Genomic DNA, 26869 nt, shown 5'->3' on the forward strand with positions numbered 1-26869 from the left:
TCTAAATGGTGACACATGAATGTTATGATCTCTGCTGGGGTACTGGAAGCTCCCAGTCAGAGGGATGGACCTTATAACACGAACTGGAACTTGAAAACAAAGTCTATCCAAGAAACAGAAAATGCTTTAACAAATAACTTCTTTGTAATTCTAAACACATCATTTCAACATAATGTTTTCTAGAAGGCACAGAAGGAAAAAAGATAATTACTGGAACACTAGCTGGAATTTTCACAAGTCTGAGAGCAATCCCTTGAGGACTGGCAAGTGGCTAACATCTTCCTATTGAGGTAAAAAGATTAAAAAAAGACTCAGGCATATCATGACAGGGAATCACACACTAACCAGCGACTGCTGAACTTGTTTAGATCATTTCAACGCGTCAACATAAATTATATATACACTGCACATCTGCACACAAATACGCTGGTAGGAGCTGGTGCATGCTATTTCCAAGGTCACTGAGCTCTTCTCTAGGAAAAAGTGTTTTGCCATTCATGTGTGGAGTGAAAAGGAAAGAGACCATGAGTAAATTCCCTTATTATTTCAAACCCACCAAAAATGGGAAATGCAGATCAAACTGACTGGAATGGCATGCTGGCAATTTCTATTAGCAACGAGAACTGAAAAGTTTTCCACTTCTATCCGGTAAGATATTTTTTTTCTGAGTGCTTATAGCAAAAGTGAAGTATAGAACTACTATGGAAAGTAGCTCTGGAAACAGAGGCACAAACACAGACGTGAGTGAAGCATTCAGGAGGCAGAGTGTTTTCCTTCACTCCTGAGAAGCAAAGATGGAGAAAATGAACTCAACTTTGTGGTTCGGAGGAGGGATGCGAAGCAATGCAGCCAAGAAGAAAGCTAAGCAGCGTGCACGTCCCCCACAAAATGTAATAGCAGGATTGTGTGTTCATGCCACACTGCTGCAAAGGAGGGGAAAGAGATATTCAGATGTCCTCTGGGAAAGCCAGGGTCTTCCATATCTTGAATTCAGTGGGAGCATTAACGCTTTTTAGCTCTTGGGGAATTTAGCTGCCATATTTTGGAAAACAGAAGAAATGGCCATTGCATTGTAAAAAAAAAAAAAAAAATTATAATTTCCTCTGCACGTCCTTTTGGTCCTCAGCCTGAGCTGCCAACAGCCTTGTGCAAGAGCAATCAAACACAATTCACGAGGAGGAACATCTGACACCTCCTCTGCATGGTAGCATGTGCCATAGCACACAAAAAGGGCAAGGAAGCAGGATCCATTTCCCTTAACTGTGAGACGTCCAGTCCAGGGTAGTCCATAAGCTCCACAGACAAGGGTGGCACACAGATACCTCCAGACTGAGGTCCAATCCCAACTCAGCATGGAAGCACACAGAGATATCCCATGGAGAGGACTTCTCCCAAGAACATTAAAAGGTTCATAAATAAGGTACTGTTACAGAGGGGACTTTCGGACAAACTTGCAAGGAGCTCAAACCATTCAAAACATAGGAATATTTAGCTCTTGTCACACAAATGCAATTCCTGCTTCACAAATTCATTATCTAGGAGGCAAGCACTCATGCAACAATGAATATTTATAGGTACTTCACTGAACTATTCATATCTGTGCTTTGATGAGGTCCCCAGTCCTTCTATGCCATGAAAAAAAAAAAAAAAAGGATTTACTTTTGCACAGTTACAAACAAATACACTTCAACCACTAAACCATCCCCACCAGGGCAGACCATTTTACTCACCACCTGGCAGTTACATGCCAACACTGAAAGCTGTAGCCTCTAATGTATCACTGGAAACACGTCCATCTGCCTTCACATGCACAATGGGGATGATTTCTTATAACAATTTTATTTTAATCCATTACCACATTACAGTCCTCTGTAAAATGAGGGTCTGTTTAAGCTTGGAAAGGTCTTCTGGCTAAAATCTATAGGATGCCAAATACATGTGCTTGAGATATGCAATATTATTTGTTTCTGAATCACTTAGTAGGACACTATAAAGCTTGTTTCTTACTTCATATTGTAAACCTAAAGAGACTACTCTTAAACTCTGTGGACCAGAAAGATGTAGGTAAATTTTTCTTTTTTGTTCTCACACAACTGTACTATTTGATTAAAGGCTCACAGACATTGCACAGAAGAGTTTTCTCCTTACACCCCAAATTAATTTTAAAATTATTTAAATAATAACTTTCTATATCTATGATACCATCCATTTAATTACAGGTTGCCTCCTTCCCATTTAATCTCCTTGAGATTTTTGGAGTCCTGAAGTATAGCTACAACATTTCTAAGTTTCCAAGACTACTATTCCCAAGTCATCATAGAGAATACTAAAGAAAGAGATACTTGTTTATACCTTTGTGATTGGCTTTTCACGGATTTGCTAAACATAATTAAGGTTTGTTTAATTAACAATTTGCCAGCAAAATTAGTACATGGCAAATCTATGCTAAAGTTCAAGATGATCAGTACATATGGGTGATTTTTCTGAGAAAAGTTCACCGTCAGAAATATTGCCTCAAGAATGTTAATTTAATCAAGTCACACTGACATTTACCCCTAAAGAGAAATCAGATAAAAATAGGAAAAGTCACTTCACCTCATATTTCTAATGAAAACAAATAAACCATTTCTAATATATCTTAGTACAAGTGACATGGCCGTGCAATACCAACAGCATAAAATGTTTAGCTGCTGCAGCCATTTTACACGTGCAAAAGTGAAATCATGCATTAACTTGCTAAGACAAAAAGATGTTTCCATTATTCTCCCTGAGGAATTTTTTTAAAACATTTTTCCCCAATACATGATTACATTTTACACCACAACAGACAGCCCCAATGAAAGAGGATTTAATAAAATCCCAAATAGCACAGAAAATCGAGGAAAATACTTAAGGTGATTTTCTGAGAGTATATTTAGTGCCAGAGGCAAATCAGCGAAATCAGACCTTGATACTAAGAAAAAGAAAAGAATGTGTCAAGCGTGGAAGGGAGGAAGGTTGTGGATTAATTAGAAAGCATGTGTTGGGCATTTTTTTTAGATTAGATACCCTTTGACTAAATTTGAGTTAAACCTTCAGTCAGACAGGTATCAAATTGGTATCAGTTACTCCACGTGGGAAGGGCCTGGAACAAATACAGGTGTCAAGAAAAAAAATGGAGCAAGAGAGGAGTAACCAGCCTTCTAAAACATCTGCCAGTGGTTGCCCATAACGCAGGAAGCAGGACTTGATATTTGTTATTCATCTTTGCAGTCTGTGGTAAAATTGTACTGCCAAATTCACCAAATTCTGGGCATTTATCAAAGGCAGCCCAATGGACATCAGTGAGGAGCTCAGCAGAACATAAGTATGTATGAAAGTTGAGTTTTGGTACCAAGTAAATTTGAAAAAAAGTGTTTTTATAAGGAGATTGCAGACTTACTGTTTTCAGAAAGTGCTTATAAAAATGTTCACAAATTGAAAAGAACTTCAACTTTTTCCACAAAAGATTGGTTACATGGCATTCAGAATAGAATTTTTATTTTTAGTTTTAGTTTTATTGTTTAGTTTTATTCAAATTCTTTGTTCTGTCAATTTTTTAAGTTTTTATCATCAGTCAGGATACAGAAAGAAGACTCATGACTCATACTGGGCAACATCCACACCAAAAATTAACAAATACATATGTACTGGCCATGTAGCTTCTTGTGCAGATGACCCAGGACTTTATTCCTCTTCCTTCTCCCTGTTCATCATCTGGCCCATACCTGTGGTACCAGCAGATAAACATAGTGCACATGACTACCCATGGGACAAAAATGCAGTTATGCTCTGGAGCATTACCAGGCTCATCCCTGCAGTAGGACAAGACAGACATGTATTTTTTCCAAGGCAATTGCATTTTGCTCATATAACGCTGCACAATCGGTCATACAGCTGAGGAAGGACCAGAAGGGCTCCTACCAAAAACACAGAGGAAAGTGCTCAGCTGCAAACTCCTCCATTTGCAAATTTCTCCATTTTCTCCAAATTTCCCTATGGGAAAAGGCAATAACCTATATGTGAGAGTCCCAGGAAGATGACAGCAAGGTGCAGGTTGGAGGCCAGATGAATTTTTCTTCTGAGCTGGATGTGGCTTGGGGTCTTCGCCTCATCAGCCTTGCTTTAAACAGCTAGGTCAGTAGTTACAGAAAATACAAAGCCGATTGCAGATATAAGAATTTTCTGAAAGTTCCCAGTAAAACACAACTGAATTTACAACACATTTCATACCAGCAGTATCATGCTATATATGAAATTAAAAGTGATCATCTGTACTGATACTTATGTAAGGTCCATCATTCAATTTAAACATGTCAAGTCTGTAAACCCTGTAAACTTCCCAGCTCAGATGGGCTTTGTTGCCTTTTTGGATATTTCGAGTTCTTTGATAAACATTGTGAAATAAATGCACTCTTTTAAGGGAAATTACTTAACTCTGACAGGATGCACTTTTTGGCTGACCAAGGGGATTTTTTTCTGCCCAGTGGTAAAGACAAGAAGAGCTGTAGATGCCACTAAATCATCTCTACAAATCCTGACAGATGGCATGGTGTTCGTTAGTGCTGTTCCTGGTGAATTCAGGTAGTGTAGGAGATGCTTAGCAGTGAGCATGGATTATTACCCTGCATGGAGAGAGACACCATTGAAAACAGACTACGTTTAATAATCCCATGCATGCTTTCCACTACGGTCTCCCTGTGAAGAGTTGGGCTTGGTGAGATGCAGAACAGTTTTAATGGGGAGAATACACATTCCCCGTGTTTTGCTTACAGACTTAAGTGGATATATGACTGATGTGAATAACCTGGATAGGATCTGAGACTACATCAATCTCTAATACCTCTCCAGAACTGTTAATGTCTGGAGAGAAGAGTTATGGTTATGCCATGGTCCCAGGGTTGAAAAACCTGGAATTTTGGTTTAGGATCTGGTCAATAAAGAGGGCAAGTTTATGTGTATTATCCCTTAAAAATATGTTTTTGTGGTTTACAAAAATTACCTTTTTGATTTCCTCTGTGCAGATGACTCTTGTTGATAAATGAGGTGCTTCACGAGATGGAGAGCTCACAGATCACACTGCAGATTCCCCAAGGGTCTGCACTAACACCAACGAAAGAGGGGGAAAATCTATGACATTAAAATGACAGATTCCATTATATTTGCACCTTCAGTGACTGTCTGGCCAGGAAAAAGAAAGTGTGAATGTGCTGAGCAAGACGACTTTGACTTTTAAAAACTGCTTTTATCAAGGTCACACAAGCAGCCCAAACTTTTAATTGGGTGCTGTTCCCTTACCATGAGGATGCTCGCCCTGACCTTGGCTTGTCTCTGGCTTTACACAGCGTTAGCAAGGCGCTCTCAATGCGATGGAGTGTCAGACCGGCCATTTCCAAAGGTGCTTAGCTCACAACCCGGCAGGAAAAGATGTTTCAGAGATGGTTGTTAGTGTTGTATCAAGCACACATGTATAAAGAAGCTGAGAACCGAAAAAAAAAATTAAAACCACAGCCCACGTGAAAGTATATCAGAAAGTTCCTGCGGTGGCAAAAGCAGCAAGCAAAAGGGTAAGAAAAGCCATTATTGAGTTCACACTACAGACAGAAAATACTGAACGAGGATTCAAAGTCAGATTTTCATCTCAAATTCAATGCTGTCAAAGGACACACAAGAATTGTTTTCTCTGACTTTTTCTCATAATGAAGTTGCTTTCAATTCTTTTGGTGGACCATTTCAGAGGGGGTGAAGGATCCTTCTGCTCCCCCCAGGAAATTGCTTTTTTTGTTCTTAATAAAACAGCAAACCTCTAAAACATTCAGCTTTTTAGCCAAAAGTTATGATTTCTTTGTAAGCAAAATGTTTTGGTTTTATTTTTTTCCATACTGTTTCCATATTTTCATTCTTCCACATGGTTTCCATTTTTAAAATCCTTCAGTCAACCTTTGGGAAAAATTCTGGCCTTCACCTCAGCCTCTCCAAGAAGCTACTGTCTGTATCTTTGATGATAAAAAATTAGAACAAGGAAATTAATTTATGTTTTTCCTCATCTTTCTATTAGACGAGTGTAGGCAACAACTGCATTACTCTGTAGCCCCAGTCATGCATGCTCTAACAGATATCACATCTTTGCTGCTGGCCACAAATTGGTAAAATTTAATCCTATCAGACACATTTCACTTCCTTGGTTCAGTGGTTTATTTTTAATAGCTCTACATATCCAAAGCTTTATAAAGATGTTAACAAACAGAAGAATTTATTCCATGCACAGCCTCTATTCATATTGCATGGGGAGATTTATTTTCTCCTGCACATAGAAAGGCTATATAATGTATTTTGAAACATGCACGTACATGCACACACCTTTAAGTCTGGTGATAAAGCCAAAGAAATATCTTTCATCCACAAATAAATCTACCGCTTCCTATCTTTACACCATCTTAGTAAAAATTTTAAAGTTAATGCACTGAGAAGTGTGTTGCTTGAGAAAATAAAATCATAAACGTCATCCAAAAGATGCTACAGAGGTACGCAACCTGCAATGGCATTAAGAGTTTCATATTTAAGGTTACTCTTTGGGGGAAGAAACTCAAGGCAGCACTCAGTGAGTCTGTTGAAAGCAGTACCTCTGAGTCGCTCACCGAGCTGCCCGAACACGTTGGCTCAGAAGTGAACATCCAGCGTGCAGACAGACCAGCCCTGCCCAGGATACTTCATGGGCAAAAGCTTCCTCAAAACTAGTAGAATTGGTGTCGTTCAGTTACCTGTCAACAGAGAAGCAACACAACCAGAGCAATGCCAAATTATTACACTAGCAATAGTTCTGCAGGAAAGGCTTTAGGTTCACTGACTAGCCCAGGAAAAGACCAGAAGAAAGTTGAAATTCAGATGGAACTGGTCTCAAATGTTATTTTCCAAATCCATAACTTGTTGCACTAGAGCTTTCTTCACTCTTAACTTGTACAGAAACTGGGTTGAATGAACACCAAGACGATGTCAATAGAAGAGCAAGACAACTGAAGTTTCAGACTTCTTTACATGAGGGCAAAAAAAATTTTCAACAAGTGCCCCAGTTGCTCCTTCAAACTTTTGGGGTTTATTTACTTATTAGGACAATTGCACTGTTGTACAAGAGAAAGCAAAGAGCAAAGCCCATTACATTTGTTTTCTTTTTTTAGTTTGCATGGTTTATCTTTACTGCACCAATAAAATAACTTTGGTCTGAAAACAGCAACAAAGCATTGTGAAAATCATGGGTTTACTCTGAAGAAATAATCCAAGAATTTGTTTCATACTATTTACTGGTATTTATGTTGTCATAAGATCTGTCTCTGAGCCACATGACTTGTTTTTATTTCCTGGAAACAATTATTTAATTATGTCAAATCATATCAAGCTAACTAGAGTTAAGCTCAGAGTTCACCGGTTGAAAATAATATAATTTTTAACAGTTTCTTTCATAAAAACACATGACTCCGGACATAGTGTCTGTAGGATACCGTTTTCCCCTTATATCAGCAAAATTAACAACTAAGAATTTTGGTAAGTGGTTGTTAATCACCTGCTTTTCTGCTTGCCGTGGAAGATTATCTTATGCTGCCAAATCACATCACTTCTACTTAGAACAGCACAAGGCAACGACTTTTGTTTAGCAGGTACATATTTGCAAATATTTCTCTTACCTGTCACCAACACCTTTCAGAGTGTAATTTCATAAACACATGCATAACAAAAAAAATTCAAGAGGAAGCCTTTGGAGTCACTAGCATTATTGTTATTATTAATATTCGCTTATACTGTGGCATCATGTAGGATCTTGAACTACAGTCCAGGACTCCAGCATGCTGAGCTCTGTGCAATCACAGCACATTTGGACTCGATGATCTTAAAGGTCTTTTCCAACCTAAATGATTCTATGATTCTATAGCACAAAAGAAGAGGTCGTATTCTCAATATTCATAATTGATACTTAGGTCAGGTTTGTATTACCCCATTTTACCAAGGGAGAAGTTAACCGAGGTCAGACAATACAGCTACCAGTGTGAAGACCTTTAAGAAATAAAATCCCAAATTAGAGTCTTAATGCCGTAAGTAATCATCCACATAAGTGATTGGACTGGCCATCTTTTATGAAAATCAAGTTATCAAAAACTTTCATTAAGATAAATAACTTGCATGGATTTTTTTTTTTTTTTTTAACAGAGCTAAAAAATACAATCATGTGTAAGTCCCTGTAATAAACATTTAGGTAGATCCACATTTGAAAGTATTAATGCCTTGCTACAGGAATGATTAGATTAATTAAAGCATTAAGATTCTGAGTGGGTTTAGTATGAGGTGTGGATTGTCCCAGTCCCGATGACGCTCAGCCTGACATGCCCAGCCACAGAATCAGTAAAACATTTTGCCTTCTTTCCGAATGACTGCATCCTGACCAGGGAGCTACATAGCAGGACCAAAGTTGCAAACCAGTATCAGACTTTCTCCATGGTAAAATGTTTTTTTTCTCTCTCTAAAGAACAGCCACTGAGTTTTCAGCAGCTCTACCTGTGACCATTTCTGCTTCAGGGCTGGTGCCCATAATGTAACACATCCAGTGTTAAATTATGCACTCAGACTCCCTATGCATCTCTTCCACAGAGGATGCTAGCCTTAGAGCTATTCTTGGATACAATTATCCACACTGACTTTAGAAAAGGAGGATTCGGGCTTACATCCCCCTCACTTCTTGAGGTTCCCCAAGAGAATTTACACACGAAGAAATTAGGACTGATCGACAGCAGTTAATCTAATCTCTGCAGAGAGATGACTATTCTGTCATCAGATCAATTACATTTTAGGCATATTTCAGCTGAAAGTCGTGCTCATTTGGCTTACACAGCTTTCCTTTACATTTCTTGCCTCCCTGCAAACTAGTAGTCGTAGAAGAGCTGGAAGCACCAACGGTGTTTCTCACTCAACCAATCTCCTGTCTCCCCTCTGGCTTTAAACTTCCATTTCCATAAAGCAAGAATTTTATTTTCAAGAAACTTGTAGTAGCTCAAGAGATCAAGAACACATGCCAGCTATTTATATAGCCCTATAATTCAGACAATTTAGGATTGTGACCAGTAAAAAGGGAAGCATTCCTTTAGAAGGAAGGAGTCACGCATTCATCAGGAGCATCCCATTTTGCATGCTTATTCCTCCTAAACCCTCCATAGTAAAGCATCCTACATAGAGGCAGCCTTCTGCTGCTGCCAAACAACTGCTGAGCTCCATATTACCTGGGAGAGCAATCTTTGGACGTCTCACCTTCCGCATCAGCTTTTGCTTTCAGTTTCAGGCATCTGCTACCTCCCATCACCACACACCAAACTCGCAGATGTCCCAAATACTTTGGGACAAAGCTCCTCCATGCAAAGGTCTCCATGGTAGTACCAGCTAATGGTCTTCCCACCTCTGCCCCACAGCATGCTCCCACTTCTTTGCACCATTGCAACCTATGCGGGCCTCACCGTGAAACGGGTCTGGTGCAAGTTAGAGCTGACCAACCCAAGAGGAGCCACACAACACAACGTGGGGCTGCACAACCCAATGGGGAGATGTACAACAGCATGTACTCTCTTGAAGCAGCCTGATGGCTTAAACCTTGCATCCAGCTGCAGTCTGGCTATCACAGCAGGTCCCAGATGGGGTTTCAAGGGCTGGTTGCTAAAGCACAAAGCTTCCCACAAGCTAGTCAAAAAACCTAAAGTTTTGTAGCTTTTTTCTTTGCCAACATCGCAATTGAATTGTCTTGTATCTGTTTCAGATGTCAACCACTAATTTTTATGGATTTCTTTCCTATATTTGCAGCTTAAGTCTCAGTAACCAAAAATTTCATCCTAACTCTCCTTTTATCTTGTGGGCTTTCAGACACATTCATTAAAGGAAGAAGATCCAAATTCCTATTAGTTTAACACAGTTTGTAACCAGAAGGATCATCGAATCATAGAATAGTTTGAGTTGGAAGGGACCTTTAAAGGTCATCTAGTCCAACCCCCCTGCAATGAGCAGGGACATTTTCAACTAGATCAGGTTGCTCAGAGCCCCTTCCAGCCTGGCCTTGAATGTTTCCAGGGATGGGGGATCTACCAGCTCTCTGGGCAACCTGTGCCAGTGTTTCACCGCCCTCATCGTAGAAAATTTCTTCCTTATATCTAATTTGAATCTACCCCCTTTCAGTTTAAAACCATTACCCCTTGTCATAGAATCACGGAACAGTTAAGATTGGAAAAGACCCTTAAGATCATTGAGTCCAACCGTTAACCTATCACTGCCAAGTCCACTACTAAACCATGTCCTCGAGCACCACATCTACCCTTCTTTTAAATACCTCCAGGGATGGGGACTCAACCACTTCCCTGGGCAGCCTGTGCCAGGGCCTGACAGCCCTTTCAGTGAAGAAGTTTTTCCTAATATCCAACCTAAAACCTCCCCTGGCGCAGCTTGAGGCCGTTTCCTCTCGTCCTATCACTTGTTACTAGGGAGAAGAGACCAACCCCCACCTCACTACAGCCTCCTTTCAGGTAGCTGCAGAGAGCAATAAGGTCTCCCCTCAGCCTCCTCTTCTCCATGCTAAACAACCCCAGCTCCCTCAGCCACTCCTCACCAGACTTGTGCTCCAGACCCTTCACCAGCTTCGTTGCTCTCCTCTGGACACCCTCCAGCACCTCCATGTCCTTCTTGGAGTGAGGGGCCCAAAACTGAACACAGCACTCGAGGTGCGGCCTCACCAGTGCCCAGTACAGGGGCACTATTACCTCCCTGCTCCTGCTGGCCACACTATTCCTGATACAAGCCAGGATGCCATTGGCCCTCTTGGCCACTTGAGCACACTGCTGGCTCATGTTCAGGCAGCTGTCAACCAACACCCCCAGGTCCTTTTCAGCCAGGCAGCTCTCCAGCCAAAGAGAGTCCTATCACTACAGGCCCTACTAAAAAGTCCATCCCTATCTTTTTTACAAGCCCCCTTTAAGTATTGAAAGGTCGCAATAAGGTCTCCCCAGAGCCTTCTATACTCCAGGCTGAACAGCCCCCACTCTCTCAGCCTGTCTTCACAGGAAAGGTGCTCCAGCCCTCTGATCATTTTTGTGGCCTCTTCTGGACACATTCCAACAGGTCCACGTCCTTCCTGTGCTGAGGACCCCAGAGCTGGACACAAGACTCCAGGTGGCATCTCAGCAGAGCAGAGTATAGGGGCAGAATCACCTCCCTTGACCTGCTGGCCACGCTTCTTGTTATGTAGCCCAGGATACAGTTGGCCTTCTGGGCTGTGAGCGCACATTGCCGGCTCATGTCCAGGATGCATTTTTGTACTGAATTAATTCTTCTGTCTGCTAACAAAAATGGAAATCAATACAAGTTCAATACTACAACTCCTCTTCTGAAAGAAAAAAGACAGGTCAATCTATCTAGCTTGCCCAAAAGAAGGTTGAAAGGTGGTTTGATCACATCTGAGAGGAGAAGGCTCTGGTTAACCTCAACATTTTATTCTGGCCTAAAAAAATAAAAGCTTCAGAAAATGTATTAGTGAACCTTTTCCCAAAAGGTTCATTTTCAAGACACGTATTGCTTGGCAGATCGTTTTAGAGCCAGTGGGAATTTTACTATTAATAAGCACACTTCAAAGTCAGCCTTCAAGTCTTGTCTTCAATAGATCTTTTGGCAGATCCTGACACACATTATACTCTAGTAGCTTTACAGCTTATTGATAAAAAGGTCAAAATCCTCTGTTCTACTGCTTTATTCTTGCTCTGCCCAGCAGCTCCTATACTTGCGGTACAGGAGATGAGAGGATTTCTGCTGTATTTCTCTAGCTGGCTGAGGAATAGCTTGGGCTCTTTGCAGCAAGCAAAGATTAAGATAACATTTTGTAATAACACAGTAGCTGAGAAAGAAATTCAGGCTGCCCTAGAGCTCCCAAGCCAACCATCCCAGCAATGTGGGAGATTTTCAGCTACAGCACAACAGAAAAAAAGAGATTGCACGAGTAAGTGTTGTTACCCAGAAAAAATGAATCCCTTACTGTGTGACATGGTTTAACCCCAGCCGGCAGCTAAGCCCCACACAGCCACTCATTTGCTCCCCCCCAGTGGGATGGGGGAGAGAATTGGAAGGGTAAAAGTGAGAAAACCCGTGGGTTGAGATAAAGACAGTTTAATAGGGAAAGCAAAAGCCGCGCACGCCAGCAAAGCAAAACAAGGAATTCATTCACTCCTTCCCATCGGCAGGCAGGTGTTCAGCCATCCCCAGGAAAGCAGGGCTCCATCACGTGTAACGGTGACCTGGGAAGACAAACGCCATCACTCTGAACATCACCCCCTTCCTTCTTCTTCCCCCAGCTCTATATGCTGAGCATGACATCATGCAGTATGGGATATCCCTTTGGTCAGCTGGGGTCAGCTGTCCTGGCCGTGTCCCCTCCCAGCTTCTTGTGCCCCCCCAGCTGCTCGCTGGTGGGGTGGGGTGAGGAGCAGAAAAGACCTTGACTCTGTGTAAGCACCGCTCAGCAGTAACTAAAACATCCCTGTGTTATCAATCAACACTGTTGTCAACACAAGTCCAAAACAGAGCCCTATGCTAGCTACTACGAAGAAAATTAACTCTACCCCAGCCAAAACCAGCGCAGTGTGGAAATAACGACGGCTCAGAGAGACACACAGCACTGTGATGGATCTGATGTGATTTAGACAGGCAAGTGCTACCCAAGTCCAGTTCTGCTCTCTTGTACCACAAGAAGTCAGGATTAACCACTGACACCAATAGAGTATTTCTGGAAGAAAAACACTCTTCCAAAGGGGACCAAAGATACTACTAATGAATAGCAGCATTTACTAAGAGGATTGGCACCAATACAAGTATACTGATGCAATTACCCCGCCTTACTTTTCCTTACGATTGCAACCAAAGAGCCAGCCAAAGCAGAGAGCTCTGCCTGGGGTTGGCCACTTATAATACTAGAAGTTCACATTTGGCTACTGATAACAATATTGCAATAGAAAAGAAGGCCTGGGATAGTTATCAAGTGTTAGGGCCAGAAAGGACTGTTTCACAGGCTGGAGAGCTGCCTTCACACCACTGTACAGTTCCCAATAATTGGTGTTTACTGAAAGCCTGATTTAGCAACACCAGAGAAAGGAAAACCCTCTGCTTCTCAAAATACTTGGTTCTACTACTAACTAATCCTTCTTAAGGAGGGGGTATTTGAAGCTGGACTAATTCAAGCTAAATATAGCTCAACCTTCCAATAGCCCAGTAATTGTAATTGTCTATTCCCTGACCAGAGACACTGCAATATGAATAAGTAGTAAATTATAAAACTCAACTTGCAGTCCCCAAGGGTCAGAATGATCTTTCTAATCAATCCATTGTTCAACACTGAGTCTTCAAACAACACAAACAGATGATTTATTACTGGTCTCAACCTGAAACAAAAGTACCCAAAGGGTACATGTGCATCTTTCATGTGGGTTGAAGAGCTACAATTAAACACCGATACTTAAGCAAGCAAGAGAGCACTGGGCTTTTCAAGTTTAGCACCACTGAACAAATAAAACTGCAATTCCATTTACTGGCTGCAGTTAAGTAAATAAATTGACCAAAGATGACTTTTTCCATTTGTGAAAAAGAATGACCTTAGCACGTGGCTGCAGTAATTAGTGACAGATGAACTATTTTTGTGAAATCAGAAGAGGCATGCACCTTCTCCAAAAGCTTGAATTAGCCTCAAGGTGTCACTGAAGTCAGGCTGGGTTTCAGATACAATGGGAATGAGGGCCCGAAGATACATGGTGTCCAACCAAATTTGACCTAAATGTAGATTGCACGTAAACAAGTTTACAAACTTTATACCATTAGAAATGTTTCTCTCTTACATCCAGATGGAAGCCGGTCAAGAAAAACACCTCCAACTACAGTGTTAGAGCAAAACCATGGAAAGATTTGGTTACTTCAAAAGATAACAAAAAAGTTAAAATTATATACAACTCTAACAGCATTTGTATTGATTATATCCCCCTTGGCAGAATGAAATCAAAAATACCTGCTTATAGTCCAGAATATGTTAGAAATCATAAACTAAGGCATCAGCATCACTCTGCCTACAGGACACAAATGGGGCTTCTGACCTGGTGGTCAGAGGGGGGGAATACTGTTGGTTTTAAAATTTTGACCCAATCACATTCACAGACATGCTGAAAATACATTCACATAGTACTATTAGCCTAAACAAAAACATTGAAACTGGATCCAGAGAAGGAGGCAGTGCTCCCAATGGGGTCTCTCCTGGGAGCACACCCACCAGAAATTTTAGGTGCATCTTCACTCTGGAGGCAGAGGTGAAAAAAGTGCTGCATGTCCAAAACTCTGCTTTCCCCCCATACCCTGAAATGAGACTTAACTTTGGGAGGGACATTATCCTACAAACCCTGCTTGTCTAGCAACACATACTGTTAACACCTAAAGCCAAGCAGACTGACCACAGGGCATCATGACTCTTCTCAGTGAGGCAAACCAGCGAGCCAGACCTAGAGCCACGCAACGCCGTTGTGAAGTACCACAGGTCAAGCACCCACCGGCTCTTGGAGCCGCAGGCAGCAGGCTGGAAGCCTGCCTGGAGCTAGCGGTGCCCAGCCTCACAGTGCAGGCAAGCTTCTACCAGAAGCAAATTTTATGGGGCAGCCCAGCAGTCTTGTTAACAGCCTGCCAAGACTCTGCTGGTTTGGCATCTTCCTCTCTTTTGATTCACCAACCATGAAGGAGATGCCTGTGCTAGATAGAAAAAGAGCAGAAAAATTGCCTGGCTCTGGAAAGGCAATGTATAATGTGAGGTATTTGAGGTAAATTAATGTTCTGCCCAAGATCTTGTTTTGGTGTCAAACTTGACACAAGAAACTTCAAGTTTACCTGCCTGGCCAAGGAGCTGTGAGATGTCTCCGCGCTTGGCCACTCAACCAACACTGTAAGTATGGAAAAAAAATGGGTTGTCCCATTAATTGTGACACCTTATGAAGAAGAGCACTTGGGGTTTTCAAGCCTGACCACTTTGGCAAGCAGGGTGGAACAGCTCCAAAACAAGCTCCTGTGCATCAAGAGGTCTATCTATCTGACCCATTCAACACTGACATTATTAAGCTTTTGCTACATTGATAATTTGATAAACTGGCAGAATTCCAACATTAGTGATTTTCCTTCCTCCCCCCGCCCCCTGGCTGCAATTAGAACCGGGCCATCAGCCCACAGCATTTAAAGAAATACCAGTTCACAACCCATAGAGGACAGCTACAGCTTTCCGTTCGCAAAAACATTTATTCATGAAATGCTCCTGGTCAGTTTAATTTCAGAGTACTAAAAATAAAAGTTCAGTGCTCATCCTCATCCTGTACCATTAACTGGTTCTCTATAAGCCCCCAGTTATTTTTAAATAGGTAAATGATCATAAAACACAGGGTAAAACACTCTGCTGTGTTCCAGCTTCTGAAAATAAGCACTGTTCTTCAAACACCCTTTGATAAACAGCTTAGATACTTTTCTCAGCAAACTGCAGATGAAACAGATTCCTTTCACAGCGCTATTGCCTGGGCAAGGATCCTGCTGAATTTCCCAGGATTTTGGAGGGGGTGCGTGTAATACGAGAAGCCTCATCCAAGACTATCTATAAAACCACAGTTATAACGGACTGTGGTTTCACATGCACATGTGTGCACATCTGAGAGAAGGGTAAGGTGCCAGGTTGAGGCAAGTTTTCCTAAATCTTCAGGTGTTATCAAAAAATCCCAACATTTCATTAATAAAATTTCACTGTTGACAATAAATCAAATGAACAAACACCACCAGCTGAATTAAATGTGGCCCCAAAGAGTAGGGGGAAACAGAGGTCTTTCTAAATGTACTGCAGCCAGTTCAGGTGCAAAGCAGTTGTTTTCTCCATGCTGCAAACTGCAGAATCATAGAATCATCAAGGTTGGAAAAGACCCTTAAGATCATCGAGTCCAACTATTAACCTAGCTGCCAGGTCCACCTCTAAACCATGTCCTTAAGCACCACATCTACACGTTTTTTGAATACTTCCAGGGACTGTGATTGCACCACTTCCCTGGCAGTCTGTTCCAATACATAACCACTCTCTCCGTGAAGAAATTTTTCCTAATATCCAATCTAAATCTCCCCTGGAACAACTCGAGGCCATTTCTTCTCGTCCTGTTGCTTGCTACCTGGGAAATGAGACTGACCCCCACCTCATTACAACCTCCTTTCACGTAGTTGTAGAGAGCAATAAGGTCTCCCCTCAGACTCCTCTTCTCCAGGCTGAACAACCCCAGCTCCCTCAGCCGCTCCTCACCAGACTTGTGCTCCAGACCCTTCACCAGCTTGGTTGCCCTTCTCTGGACACCCTCCAGCACCTCCATGTCCTTCTTGGAGTGAGGGGCCCAACACTGAACACAGGACTCGAGGTGCGGCCTCACCAGTGCCGACTACAGGGGCACTATCACCTCCCTGGTCCTGCTGGCCACGCTATTCCTGACACAAGCCAGGATGCCGTTGGCCCTCTTGGCCACCTGAGCACACTGTTGGCTCATGTTCAGCTGGCTGTCCACCAACATCCCCAGGTCCTTTTCTGCCAGGCAGCTCTCCAGCCACTCCTCCCCCAGCCTGTAGCCTTGCATGGGGTTGTTGTGACCCAAGTGCAGGACCTGGCACTGAGCCTTGTTGAACCTCATGCAGTTGGCCTCGGCCCAACGATCCAGCCTGTCCAGGTCCCTCTGTAGAGCCTTCCTACAGTGCAGTCCCTTTCCTTCAGAGGTGACAGAGGTACTGTACAAGGGTTCGTGGCTGCAAAGGACACACGCTGAACACTGACCAACATCTTCACGTGACACTACACATCCCGTGTCAGTCTTTGAACTATTCTTTAAAATACAGTAGCCAATTCATAAATCAGGTGTACAATACCACCACAATGAAACAATTCCCTCAAGCATGAGAGGCGTGTAGCTGTGATACTACTTTGAAAAAGGCCATGCAGGGACTTGGAGGAGACGCTACCGATGCTGAAAAAGGTTTAACAGAGACAACTCCAAGACACATGTAACTTATTAAGGGAGGGAAAAGGGAAGGAAAGAAAACCCTCTAAGCACTTCAAGGAGAGAAAGAAGGTAAAGCACAGAAGATGCTGCTTGACACTAAGAAGCAGACTTTGGGGTAATGGTCTTTTTAAATTTATGTTACAGCAGCACATAAGCCCAATTTTACCTCCATTTGATCAAAAGCTCTCCAACATGCAAATCTGCAGTACGAAAGGAGGGACAGTCTCTCATAACAAGGCTACAGTCTATGTGGAGATAAAATAGGAAAGGAAACCAGAAGGAAGCAACAGAGTCCTGGGGACAAGAACTGACTCATGGCCCAGGCCAGAGCTCTGCCCTCCAGATCACCCCCTCCAGAGCCCCAGCTTCTCCCTACCAGACACCTGGCTGTGGGTTTTTCCACAGTACACATCACATATGCCCCACATCCCACAGTTCATCTGCCAGGGTATTTTTCTCCCTCTTCAATAAAGGGGTGCTGATGACATAATATTATTTTGATTATACCTTCTATATTTCAAACATATGTGAAACCACAGGGGATAAGTGATTTCTGACTTGAGTAATACCAGCTAATATTAAATGGCATTTATCCACTTTTTTGGTAGAGGAGGAGAAGGACCCCTTATTAGTAACAATGACAAAAATTTCAACTTTATTTTCATTTGAAAGTATCGATTTGTCCTGACAAGAGACAATAACATTTCCATCAAAGCTTTCATTTGAAAAGATTTCTCTTTTCTAATGAAACCAGGTACACCATCTCACATAGATAAACCATTTCCTTTGTTAGAACATTGCACAGGACATGGGAGATCTCCATCCACTTCATTCAACTCTAAGGCATATTCGAAGCCTGCTTTCCCATATCTAAAGAGGGGAAACTAATTATTTGCAGAGTGCTCTTTCTTGTTTATCTCTGTCATTGTCTTGCAGGACTGGAAAAAGAGTGGAAAATTCTGTCCTGACAGACCAAAAAAGGGCTTTGTACAATTCCTGTGGCACACGAGTACTGAGATGGAGAGAACAAGTATTGAGATGGAGAGAACAGCTGTAATGCAGAAACAGACTTACATTATCCATCAGTCTGAGAGGACAGGTGGAAATGCTGAATATGGTATCACCTAATAGAATCACTCATGATCAAGGACAGGCAAAACCAACTAGATAATGCTCAATATTTGTACATCACATTAAAAATTAAATAATTTTAGAACAGTCTCCCATGCTTTACAGTTCCTTATTGCACTGACACGAGAAAAAAAAAAAAAAAGCGTAAGAAATTGAAGCACTGAAATGGCAAATGAGGACAAACTCTCCTCACAGCCGTTTTCACAAAGGTAAGAAACAACCTTTATGTATCATCATGTTTCCTCCAAGGGTTGCAGGAGCACTGATAGTTTCCTGCTCCTGACAGCAGGTTCAGGACCTTTTCTCTTCTGGTTTTCACGATGCTTCCCGTGGTCACGCTCCCAGACAGTGCTGTCCATGCTCCGAGCTGCTCAGCCACTTCAGCTCATCTCAAACCAGGATTTCTGCGTAAGAAGTGCTCCTTTTCCTCTCACTGGTCAGATCCACTAAAGAGAAATGCCCTCTGCTACGACTAAGAGAAAAGAAATCGGCAGGTCAGATGAGATATATCATCCATGTAGGTGGAGGTTCCATTTCAAACAGGAGGTGCTTCAGAGTCCTGTGAGAAATGCCACAAGATGCCCATCTTAAAATCTGACCAGAAGAAAGGCTCTTATGAGTCTGGAGAAACTAGGAGGCCTGAAGCAAGAGTCTGCATAACCCTTCTAGATGTTTTACGTACTCACCATTAAAACCCCAGATACACAGTCCCGTTCTGAAGCTCTCTGAAACAAGATTCATTGTTTGGGTTTTTTTAACAATCATTTCAGGTGTAACAAACTTTTCCAGCTCTCATGAGTCAAACTCCATATTTACACCCAAGTTTACAGAAGTGGATGAGTAACATTTTCGCCTTCTCTGTTATGCAATGGTAAACACCTACATGTGGTCTCTTCCACCCAGGTGAGTGACAACATCGACCCAAGTTCTTAGGTACATGCAGCCATGGTTTCCACATCAAGTTTTGCCCAGTGAGATCACTTAATGCTTTTAGTAAATGTTGCTGAGTCATGGGATTAGTGATATTTCCATCTCTTGTTTCCAGAGTATTGTGTTGGTGGTGACGAGAGAATTTTAACTTTCAAAAGTTGAATCCTGACCTAAAGCCTGACAAGAGGTTTCATATCTTCACTGTTATTTGGATCCTCAATCTGTAAAAGCATGAATTGTAATCTTGGTTTATTAAATTTGGAGCAGTTTCAAGCACTTCCCTTCTCTTCTTCCTCTGTTAGGTAGGAAATAGTTAATTTTAGCAGAGGTTTTGGGGTTGGTCTTTTTGTTTGGTTTTGTTTTTTTGGGTTTTGTCTTGGGTTATGTTTTGTGGTGTAGGGTTTTTGTTTGGGTTTTCTGGTTGGGTGTTTTTTTGTGGTTCTTTTGTTTTCTTTTAGGAGAGGACCTTCTGCACTGCATTTAAACTTAGCACAGAACAGCAAAGCTGGATGCAACTGAAGACTGAACTGGAGAGGAAGGATGCAGAGGAATCAGAAGTTGCACAAACACGCAGCCTCTCTTGCACTGTAAGACCCAAAGCACACCAGGCAATGCTAATAGTAGAAAGGAGATATAGTTTACTTAACCACTCTATTTTTTCCTCATAAACCAAGTACCTTTGGACACATTGTCATTAAAAGGCACTCTGCAGCTTTCAATACTGGAATCAGGGCTTATTAGTAAATAGACTAGAGAAAAGCAAGGAAATAACTTTATTTTTCCAAAGTCCAAACTGAACCGACAGTTTCTTCTGGTGAATAGCAGGAACAATGCAGACGCTTCTTGTAAAGGGGATTCCCTTTTACAAATACAGCGTGAAACCATTAAAGCCTTGGTATGAAAAGACAAAAGTTTTCCAGCAGAGGTAGGAAACACTAACTCAATGATGTCAGCACATCGATTCTGTCAATGATTTCCTAGGAAGCTGCTGAAACAGAGTTGTTTTCTCCAGGATTAAACATTTCCTTTTAATGAATTGCCCTGATATTTAAAAAAAACTCAAGCTCCTATGAGTACACAACATTGATTAGCACCAAACATACCGGTTGGGCTCTGAGTGGTTTCCATCCTGAGCTGACATTCAGCTGGAAGCAGAAGAATCCTCTGACATCCTAGAGCAGCCCTGCTGCCATACAGATCCATGTTTTTGTGAAGGCGGCAAACAGGTCATTACAATGAGATTTTGGACTCCTCATTCTGTTCCTTACTTAGTCAGTAACCTTAAAGTAGATCTATTTTACAGATGGGAAAAGTCATAGGAATTCTCTGTCTAAAGGGCTTTGATATCTGCAGGTGAAGAGATCAGATCAAAATACCATTTTTAATTTTGTAACAGCAGTAGGTTATTAAATCTACGGATTGCCACTTCTAATATTTAGAAGCTTAATAACCTCAACATACTTTTGAGATAGATACCTGTATTTCCTTCAGCAAGCACTAGCCTTAGAAAAAGCATTCAACTAGTTAAGATTTAGTGAATAGTTCCATTCTCTCTGTGTACAAATAAGAAGGTGTGTAAGTTAGTATAAATTTTAAATTAAGCCATTATGGGGTGGGGGAGTGGAAATCTTTACCTTTGCTCGACTACACTTCCGCTTTAATGAAAAGCAGTTCATCCTTAAGGCTTCTCTCGTCTGTAGATTAAAAAAAAAATATTAAAGGGAACAGTTCATCAAAGTGTAGAAAATGTTCATATAATCCCGAGCAAGTGCTGAAGTGACCCAAGTACCTTTCTGTCCAGAAGTGTCCCAAACAACAGGATGAAGAATCCCTAAAAAATTGCAAAAACAGTTAACAAAACCAGCATAACCACATGGTGTTTCTTAAATGCTTCTAGATGCTCTTTCCTTAAGGATAGATAAAATAATATTTTTGTCAGTGTGATAGATATCCTCACCAATGATTCAGATAACAGCAATGCGCAAAATGAGTTTATCCACCCAGGTCACACGGGCTCTCTGGGAATGTCAAGAATGGATATAAAACCCATGCTGATTCTCATTACGAACCGGACTGATGGGTTACATACCAGGACTTTCTCAACCCACTTAGTAGCAGCATTAGCCAGGAAGAGCTAAGGCAGACTGGATATACAAGGTTATGTCAGGTAACATTGGATGTTTATACTGATGAGTTAAACAAAACCATCTTCAACGGCAAGTGAGAATTTTCTGTGTATTTGTTAAGTGATGAGACCTCTTTGCAATTACTGGACATTAACCAGTGTATTTTATGTTTAACATGAATTAAGATGACAAGTTTTTCATCACACTTTACACCACCTAGTTTGTTCCATTACCCGTCTGCATCTACTACATCAATACAGGATGCCCAGTGCACACATTGTGTAAAATAGTTAAGTCGAAACGAAAGCTTCGATCCTGTTTTTCATGTGCAGCTCAAGGTGCCAGCCCCTCTTAGGTCTGCTGCCTTTTCCCAAGTTCAATGAAGTCTGAGCACACCTATTCCCAGCCTCGCAGAGTTTACCTGGAAGGCGTTCAGTAGCGCAAATGTAACATGGAACGCCAGCGAGTAGCTGTCGACAATCGTTGCTAATCCAAACCCCCAGGTGAGACCCAGAAGAGGTGTCAGAAGGGCCACGTTTTTGCTCATTCGGATCATGTTGCTCAAATCTTGTGACTTGCAGCCTTCTCCAACAGAGGATCTCCCCGTCTTCACCACAACCACCACCACCACCACCACATTCACAACAATGATGCTCAGAGCGGGTACAACAAAGGCCAAAAGGGCTTTCGTCTCATGCCAATTGAGCCAGCAGGCTCCACTCCTTAAATATCCATTTTTTGGTTCAGTAATAGCAACAGTGAGGATAGATATGACCAAGGGACATCCATATCCAATACAGAAGGCTGTAGCTATGAATACAGATCTCGTTATCTTAAAAAAAATTAATAATAATCCATAGAGAATCAAGATGCCCAGGGTAAACATCCAAAAAAACAAGGCAAGATAGAAAAAGTGAAGGAAAAAAGTGGCTGCCACACACAACTGGTAGTTTAGGGCTGTATTGTGCACAATAGCCGCCAAGATGAACAAAACATCAGCAATGAGAAGCGAGGTAGCAATGTTGACCAAACAAAAATGGCGCATGTAGGTTATTTCAGTTTTTGTAACATGATGCCAGACAACGGTCTCGATGATAAGGCAGAGAACCAAGCTGAAAATCGAAAGGCCTAACCCTACACGGGTAATGTAATCCAGCACTGCGTTTCGCAGTATGGTGGGGGACATCAAAATGGAGAAGGATTTTAATGTCCAATGGTGATGCTTGCAGATGCAAACAACGCTGCTGATGTTGTCAGACTTCATTGTGCATGCCCTGTTATCCCATCTCCTTTCAGTAGAGTGCCACGCAACACACTGAGCCTTGACGTTCTCCAGTTTATTCACCTTTTCAAAGGTGAGCAAAATATGTTGGAGCTCTTCTGGCAGAGACACCGATAACACCATTCCATTCACAAAACCAGGGTCCAACCGGCTGGTTTCTATAATGGCTCCAAGCGTTGGGAAGGCAATGCTGACGGCTTTGGAAGTCTCGGGTAACTTCAAAAGCTCTTCTTCTGGAATGACCACATGCCCAGTGATATTGCCTGTGTTATTGAACTCCATAGAAAAATCAAAGCTCTTGCCTGAAGTATTTTTATGTATGTTGTAGCCTTTTGTAGAGATGAAGTGTTCCTGTATGCTTTCCGACCCATTTCTTAGAAGAAGTTTCCCAGCAAATAAATTCACCGAGTCCAGTAGTATCGAACCGGCATTTCTGTCCCTTACAAAAGCCCAGTTAGAAATTATGGAGCTGTTCAGAATATGGTTTGCTATCCTGCTGTAACTCTGAAATAAACAAGGAAAAAATAAGTTATTTTTTATGTTAAAAGAAACCAACCATTATTCCACTGGCAGAGCCTCCAGAAAGGCTCATTTAATTCAAGAGTTATTTCTATAAAGGGAATATTCTTCTTTGACAATGAACAGGTTCCCATGATCCATCCCAGTCAAACGCAAACATCTCATTGGAATGAGTCACTAACAGAATTGTCCTATCCTCTTCATATCATAGCTCAAAAGGTGCTTGGAGAAGCAAGTATAAAGCAAAAATCAGGACACCTAAGTTCTATTCCAGATGCTGACCTGCTACGCAGGTCTGCTTTACATCTCCCTCCCTACATTTCTTCCCCCACCTCTCCAGTTTCCAAGTTCATCAGGGAAAGATTTAAGTTGCCATTGTGCAACACATGACAACACAGCTGCGGGTCAGCGTCTCCATGGCTGCCTTCCCTATGATGTCATACTTTAAAAATTAATTCTTCCTTGTACTGCTCTCCCATGTCTACAATAGCAGTTCCTGCAAACTTTTTCTTTTAAAGAAAGCAAATTCCACAGGAGGATTTCCACCACACATGGACAGATTAAACTGTTTCTCTGACATCAAAACATGACCCTCCCTGGAAACTCTTTCCAGGTGATCTCCATGTGATTTGCAGCCACCACTTCATTGGAGAGCGCCTATAAGAACAAAACACTGCAGGGATGCTCTGGGAAGCTCAGAAACACCTCTTGAAGCCCATGAAAGTAAGTACCTGCATTTTTTCTCTGTTGACATTCTCTGATAACAGCAGGGAAATCTTCTTTAGCAATTCCACTATATCAGCAATGTTTCCTGGAATGGCTGGTGAAGACAGGATATCTGGGATGATGCATGAAAAATCAGCTTGGCAGTTACTATTCCCACGGTCATCAGCACCAAAATATTTTGCTCCATTTCCAGGCTTCCCATGCACTGGCTTTCCGTCCCCTACAAAAGGAAGGTGTCCTCCAGCAACACTAAAATGGCCTTCAGAGCTTGGAATGAGTTCACGTTCAGAAATCCTCTGGAGGAAGGAAAACAAATTTGAGAAAATTAATGAACAGAATGAAAATGAAGTGTCCTGGTTTCAGCTGGGATAGCATTAATTTTCTTCCTAGTAGCTGGTATAGTGCTGTGTTTTGGATTTAGGATGAGAATAATGTTGATAACACACTGATGTTTTAGTTGTTGCTAAGCAGTGCTTACACCGGTCAAGGACTTTTCAGCTTCCCCTGCTCTGCCGGGTGCACAAAGAAGCTGGGAGGGGGCACAGCCAGGGGGGCTGACCCAGACTGGCCAAAGGGCTATGCCATACCGTATGACGTCATGCCCAGTATATAAACTGGGGGAAGAAGAAGGAAGGGGGGGATGTTCAGAGTGATGGCGTTTGTCTTCCCAAGTAACTGTTATGCGTGATGGAGCCCTGCTTTCCTGGAGATGGCTGAACACCTGCCTGCGGATGGGAAGCAGTGAATGAATTCCTTGTTGTGCTTCGCTTGTGCGTGCGGCTTTTGCTTTACCTATTAAACTGTCTTTATCTCAACCCACGAGTTTTCTCACTTTTACCCTTCCAATTCTCTCCTCCATCCCCCCGGGGGGGAGTGAGCGAGCGGCTGGGTGGGGCTTAGCTGCCCGCTGGGGTTAAACCACGATGTGAAGCTACAGCTACAACCAGGCAAGAGGTACAGTGCTGGCGTGTGCAATGAATGTGCAGGATGGCCTGAAGCCCAGGACCAAAGCTCACCTGAGAAGAATATCTTGCTTGTACAATGCACGTGAAGGAAGGGCCCAGAACTATGTACAGTGCCTTATTCTGAGGTGACTTGAATAAGGTTCTGTAGTTTGTAGCCGGGGAAGAATTTACCGTGAATCATTTGATTATTCCAGATACTCGTGTTGCTTTTTTCTTATGTTCATCCTAGTGTATCATTGTCTCAGTTTAGATCCACACAAAGAACACCAGCCAAGTGAAAAGGCAATTTCATTTCTGAATTATGTTTCCACACCAGAATTTCCCAAATTCATTTCCCATCGCTTAACTTAAGATGAAGTCAAAGCCGGTTACCGAAGTAATCTGTGTTTTAGGATCCCATCTTCTATCCTTTTCGTTTTGAAAGGTAAGTAGGAAGGGGGTGTCTTTGCAAGAAATTATGAGCATAGGCCAAAGTAGATGCATAACAGTTACCTCACCTGAAAAAGGGACCGAACATCCAGGCTTGCACAGGCGTCTGTGAACATGTGCCACTTTCTGTCTTTGCAGACAAAGCTTGTCTCCCCATGGAAGGAGGGCAAACAAGGCTGAATACAAATAGCTCCGTGATCTTTGCAGGGAATGAGATTCATACACCTATCTGGAAAACAAGTCAAGCAGATATTTTTATAAGGTGTAAGACAGCATACCATGGTCCATGAAGTGAGTATCAGGGGTACAAAGTATTGATAACCGATAACATTTCACAAAGAATTAAAAAGACACATAGCCAGTCACTGTACCTTGCTGATTACCAGTCTTTGATTCCTTACTGAGAACCTGAAAAATAAGGAAAAGTGGAATGTAGATTGAATGTTAAAATAAATAAGTAAAAGTTGACTCCTTGGCACAAACCAGAAAGGTGATTTCAAGGACAAAATAGTCCTTTTGAGATTCCAGAAGTCTTTTCAAGGATCTAGAATGCAGAGCTCATGGCCCCTTGCTCATACAGACCAGTTCAGAACTCTCCACTAACAATTTGTCTCTCTATATTACGCCTTCAGTTGCACCTTTCTACTGAAGTGACACACGGAGCTAGTGGACAGGATCTCACGTGCCTCCAGCAGTTACTCCTCAGTCAAAAAGCCTGTATTAGGCTTCAGTTCTCCAGTATTTCTCACGTTGATGAGAATATGTGACTTGCTGGTGAGACTATGTGATCTATATGACTTTTACTGTAAGATAAAGCTGTAGCTGTACAAATACCAATAACCACTTTGTTCCTCTCCTGACTGGGAGGTGACCCCAAGGCAGGCGTACTGGGCTCCTGCGGGCAGGAGCACTTGCTGGGACTGGATGTTGTACAGCCAGGCACAATCCAGAATGGCTTCCATCGCTGCTTGGTCAAATGGTCTGTCATCTACAACCGGCCAAACCCTGTCAGTCTGGAGGCAAAGTTTGTCTATGCGATGCATTGGAAATTGCACTGTTATTGCTGGGCAGAGCAGGCTCAATAGCAGATTTCTAACACAAAAGTTGTGCTGGAGGTTGCTTGGCATATTGAACATATTAAATACATCGAAGTATTTTCTGTAGTGACAGGACAAGGGGCAATGGCTTTAAACTGAAAGAGGATAGATTTAGATTGGATATGAGGAAGAAATTCTTTACGATGAGGGTGGTGAGGCACTGGAATGGGTTGCCCAGAGAAGTTGTGGATGCCCCGTGGCTGGAAGCGTTCAAGGTCAGTGGGATGGGGATTTGAGCAACCTGATCTAGTGAAACTCACCCTGAGAGCAGTGCACGGTGCGGCTGGGAAGAAGTGCACAGCCCAAAGGAGCAGGCAGTGGGCTACCCTCACATCCATCGCCTCACGTTTACTGCTTTCCTCCTGAAGAACGATATGTTAAAGAAGTTTAGGCATCTCTGTTTTCACTTTTGAACACAGTTCGGTTGCTAGTAAGAGAGCAGCTAAATCCATCCCAAAGACTGTCCTTACTGGGCTTGCAAGGTGATTTTCAGACATTTGTAATTTATTAACTTTTTTACTGAGAGTGACTTGTGAACCTT

At 42.2% G+C, this 26869-nt stretch overlaps 1 protein-coding gene across 1 annotated transcript; it reads right to left on the reverse strand.

The window, feature by feature from the left end:
• Positions 1-19354: 19354 nt before the first annotated feature.
• On the reverse strand, positions 19355-26666 carry ADGRF4 (adhesion G protein-coupled receptor F4; the record flags this gene model as incomplete). The annotated part of the gene is made up of 8 exons (XM_082305500.1): positions 19355-19405; positions 20819-20878; positions 20974-21015; positions 21732-23096; positions 23843-24133; positions 25300-25460; positions 25603-25639; positions 26589-26666. 8 exons carry the CDS (start codon positions 26664-26666, stop codon positions 19355-19357), a joined length of 2085 nt encoding a protein of 694 aa, XP_082161626.1.
• Between the last annotated feature and the right edge of the window lie 203 nt (positions 26667-26869).

The sequence above is a fragment of the Platalea leucorodia genome (assembly GCF_965183815.1).
Source record: "Platalea leucorodia genome assembly, chromosome: 3".
NCBI classification, from domain to species: Eukaryota; Metazoa; Chordata; class Aves; order Pelecaniformes; family Threskiornithidae; genus Platalea; species Platalea leucorodia.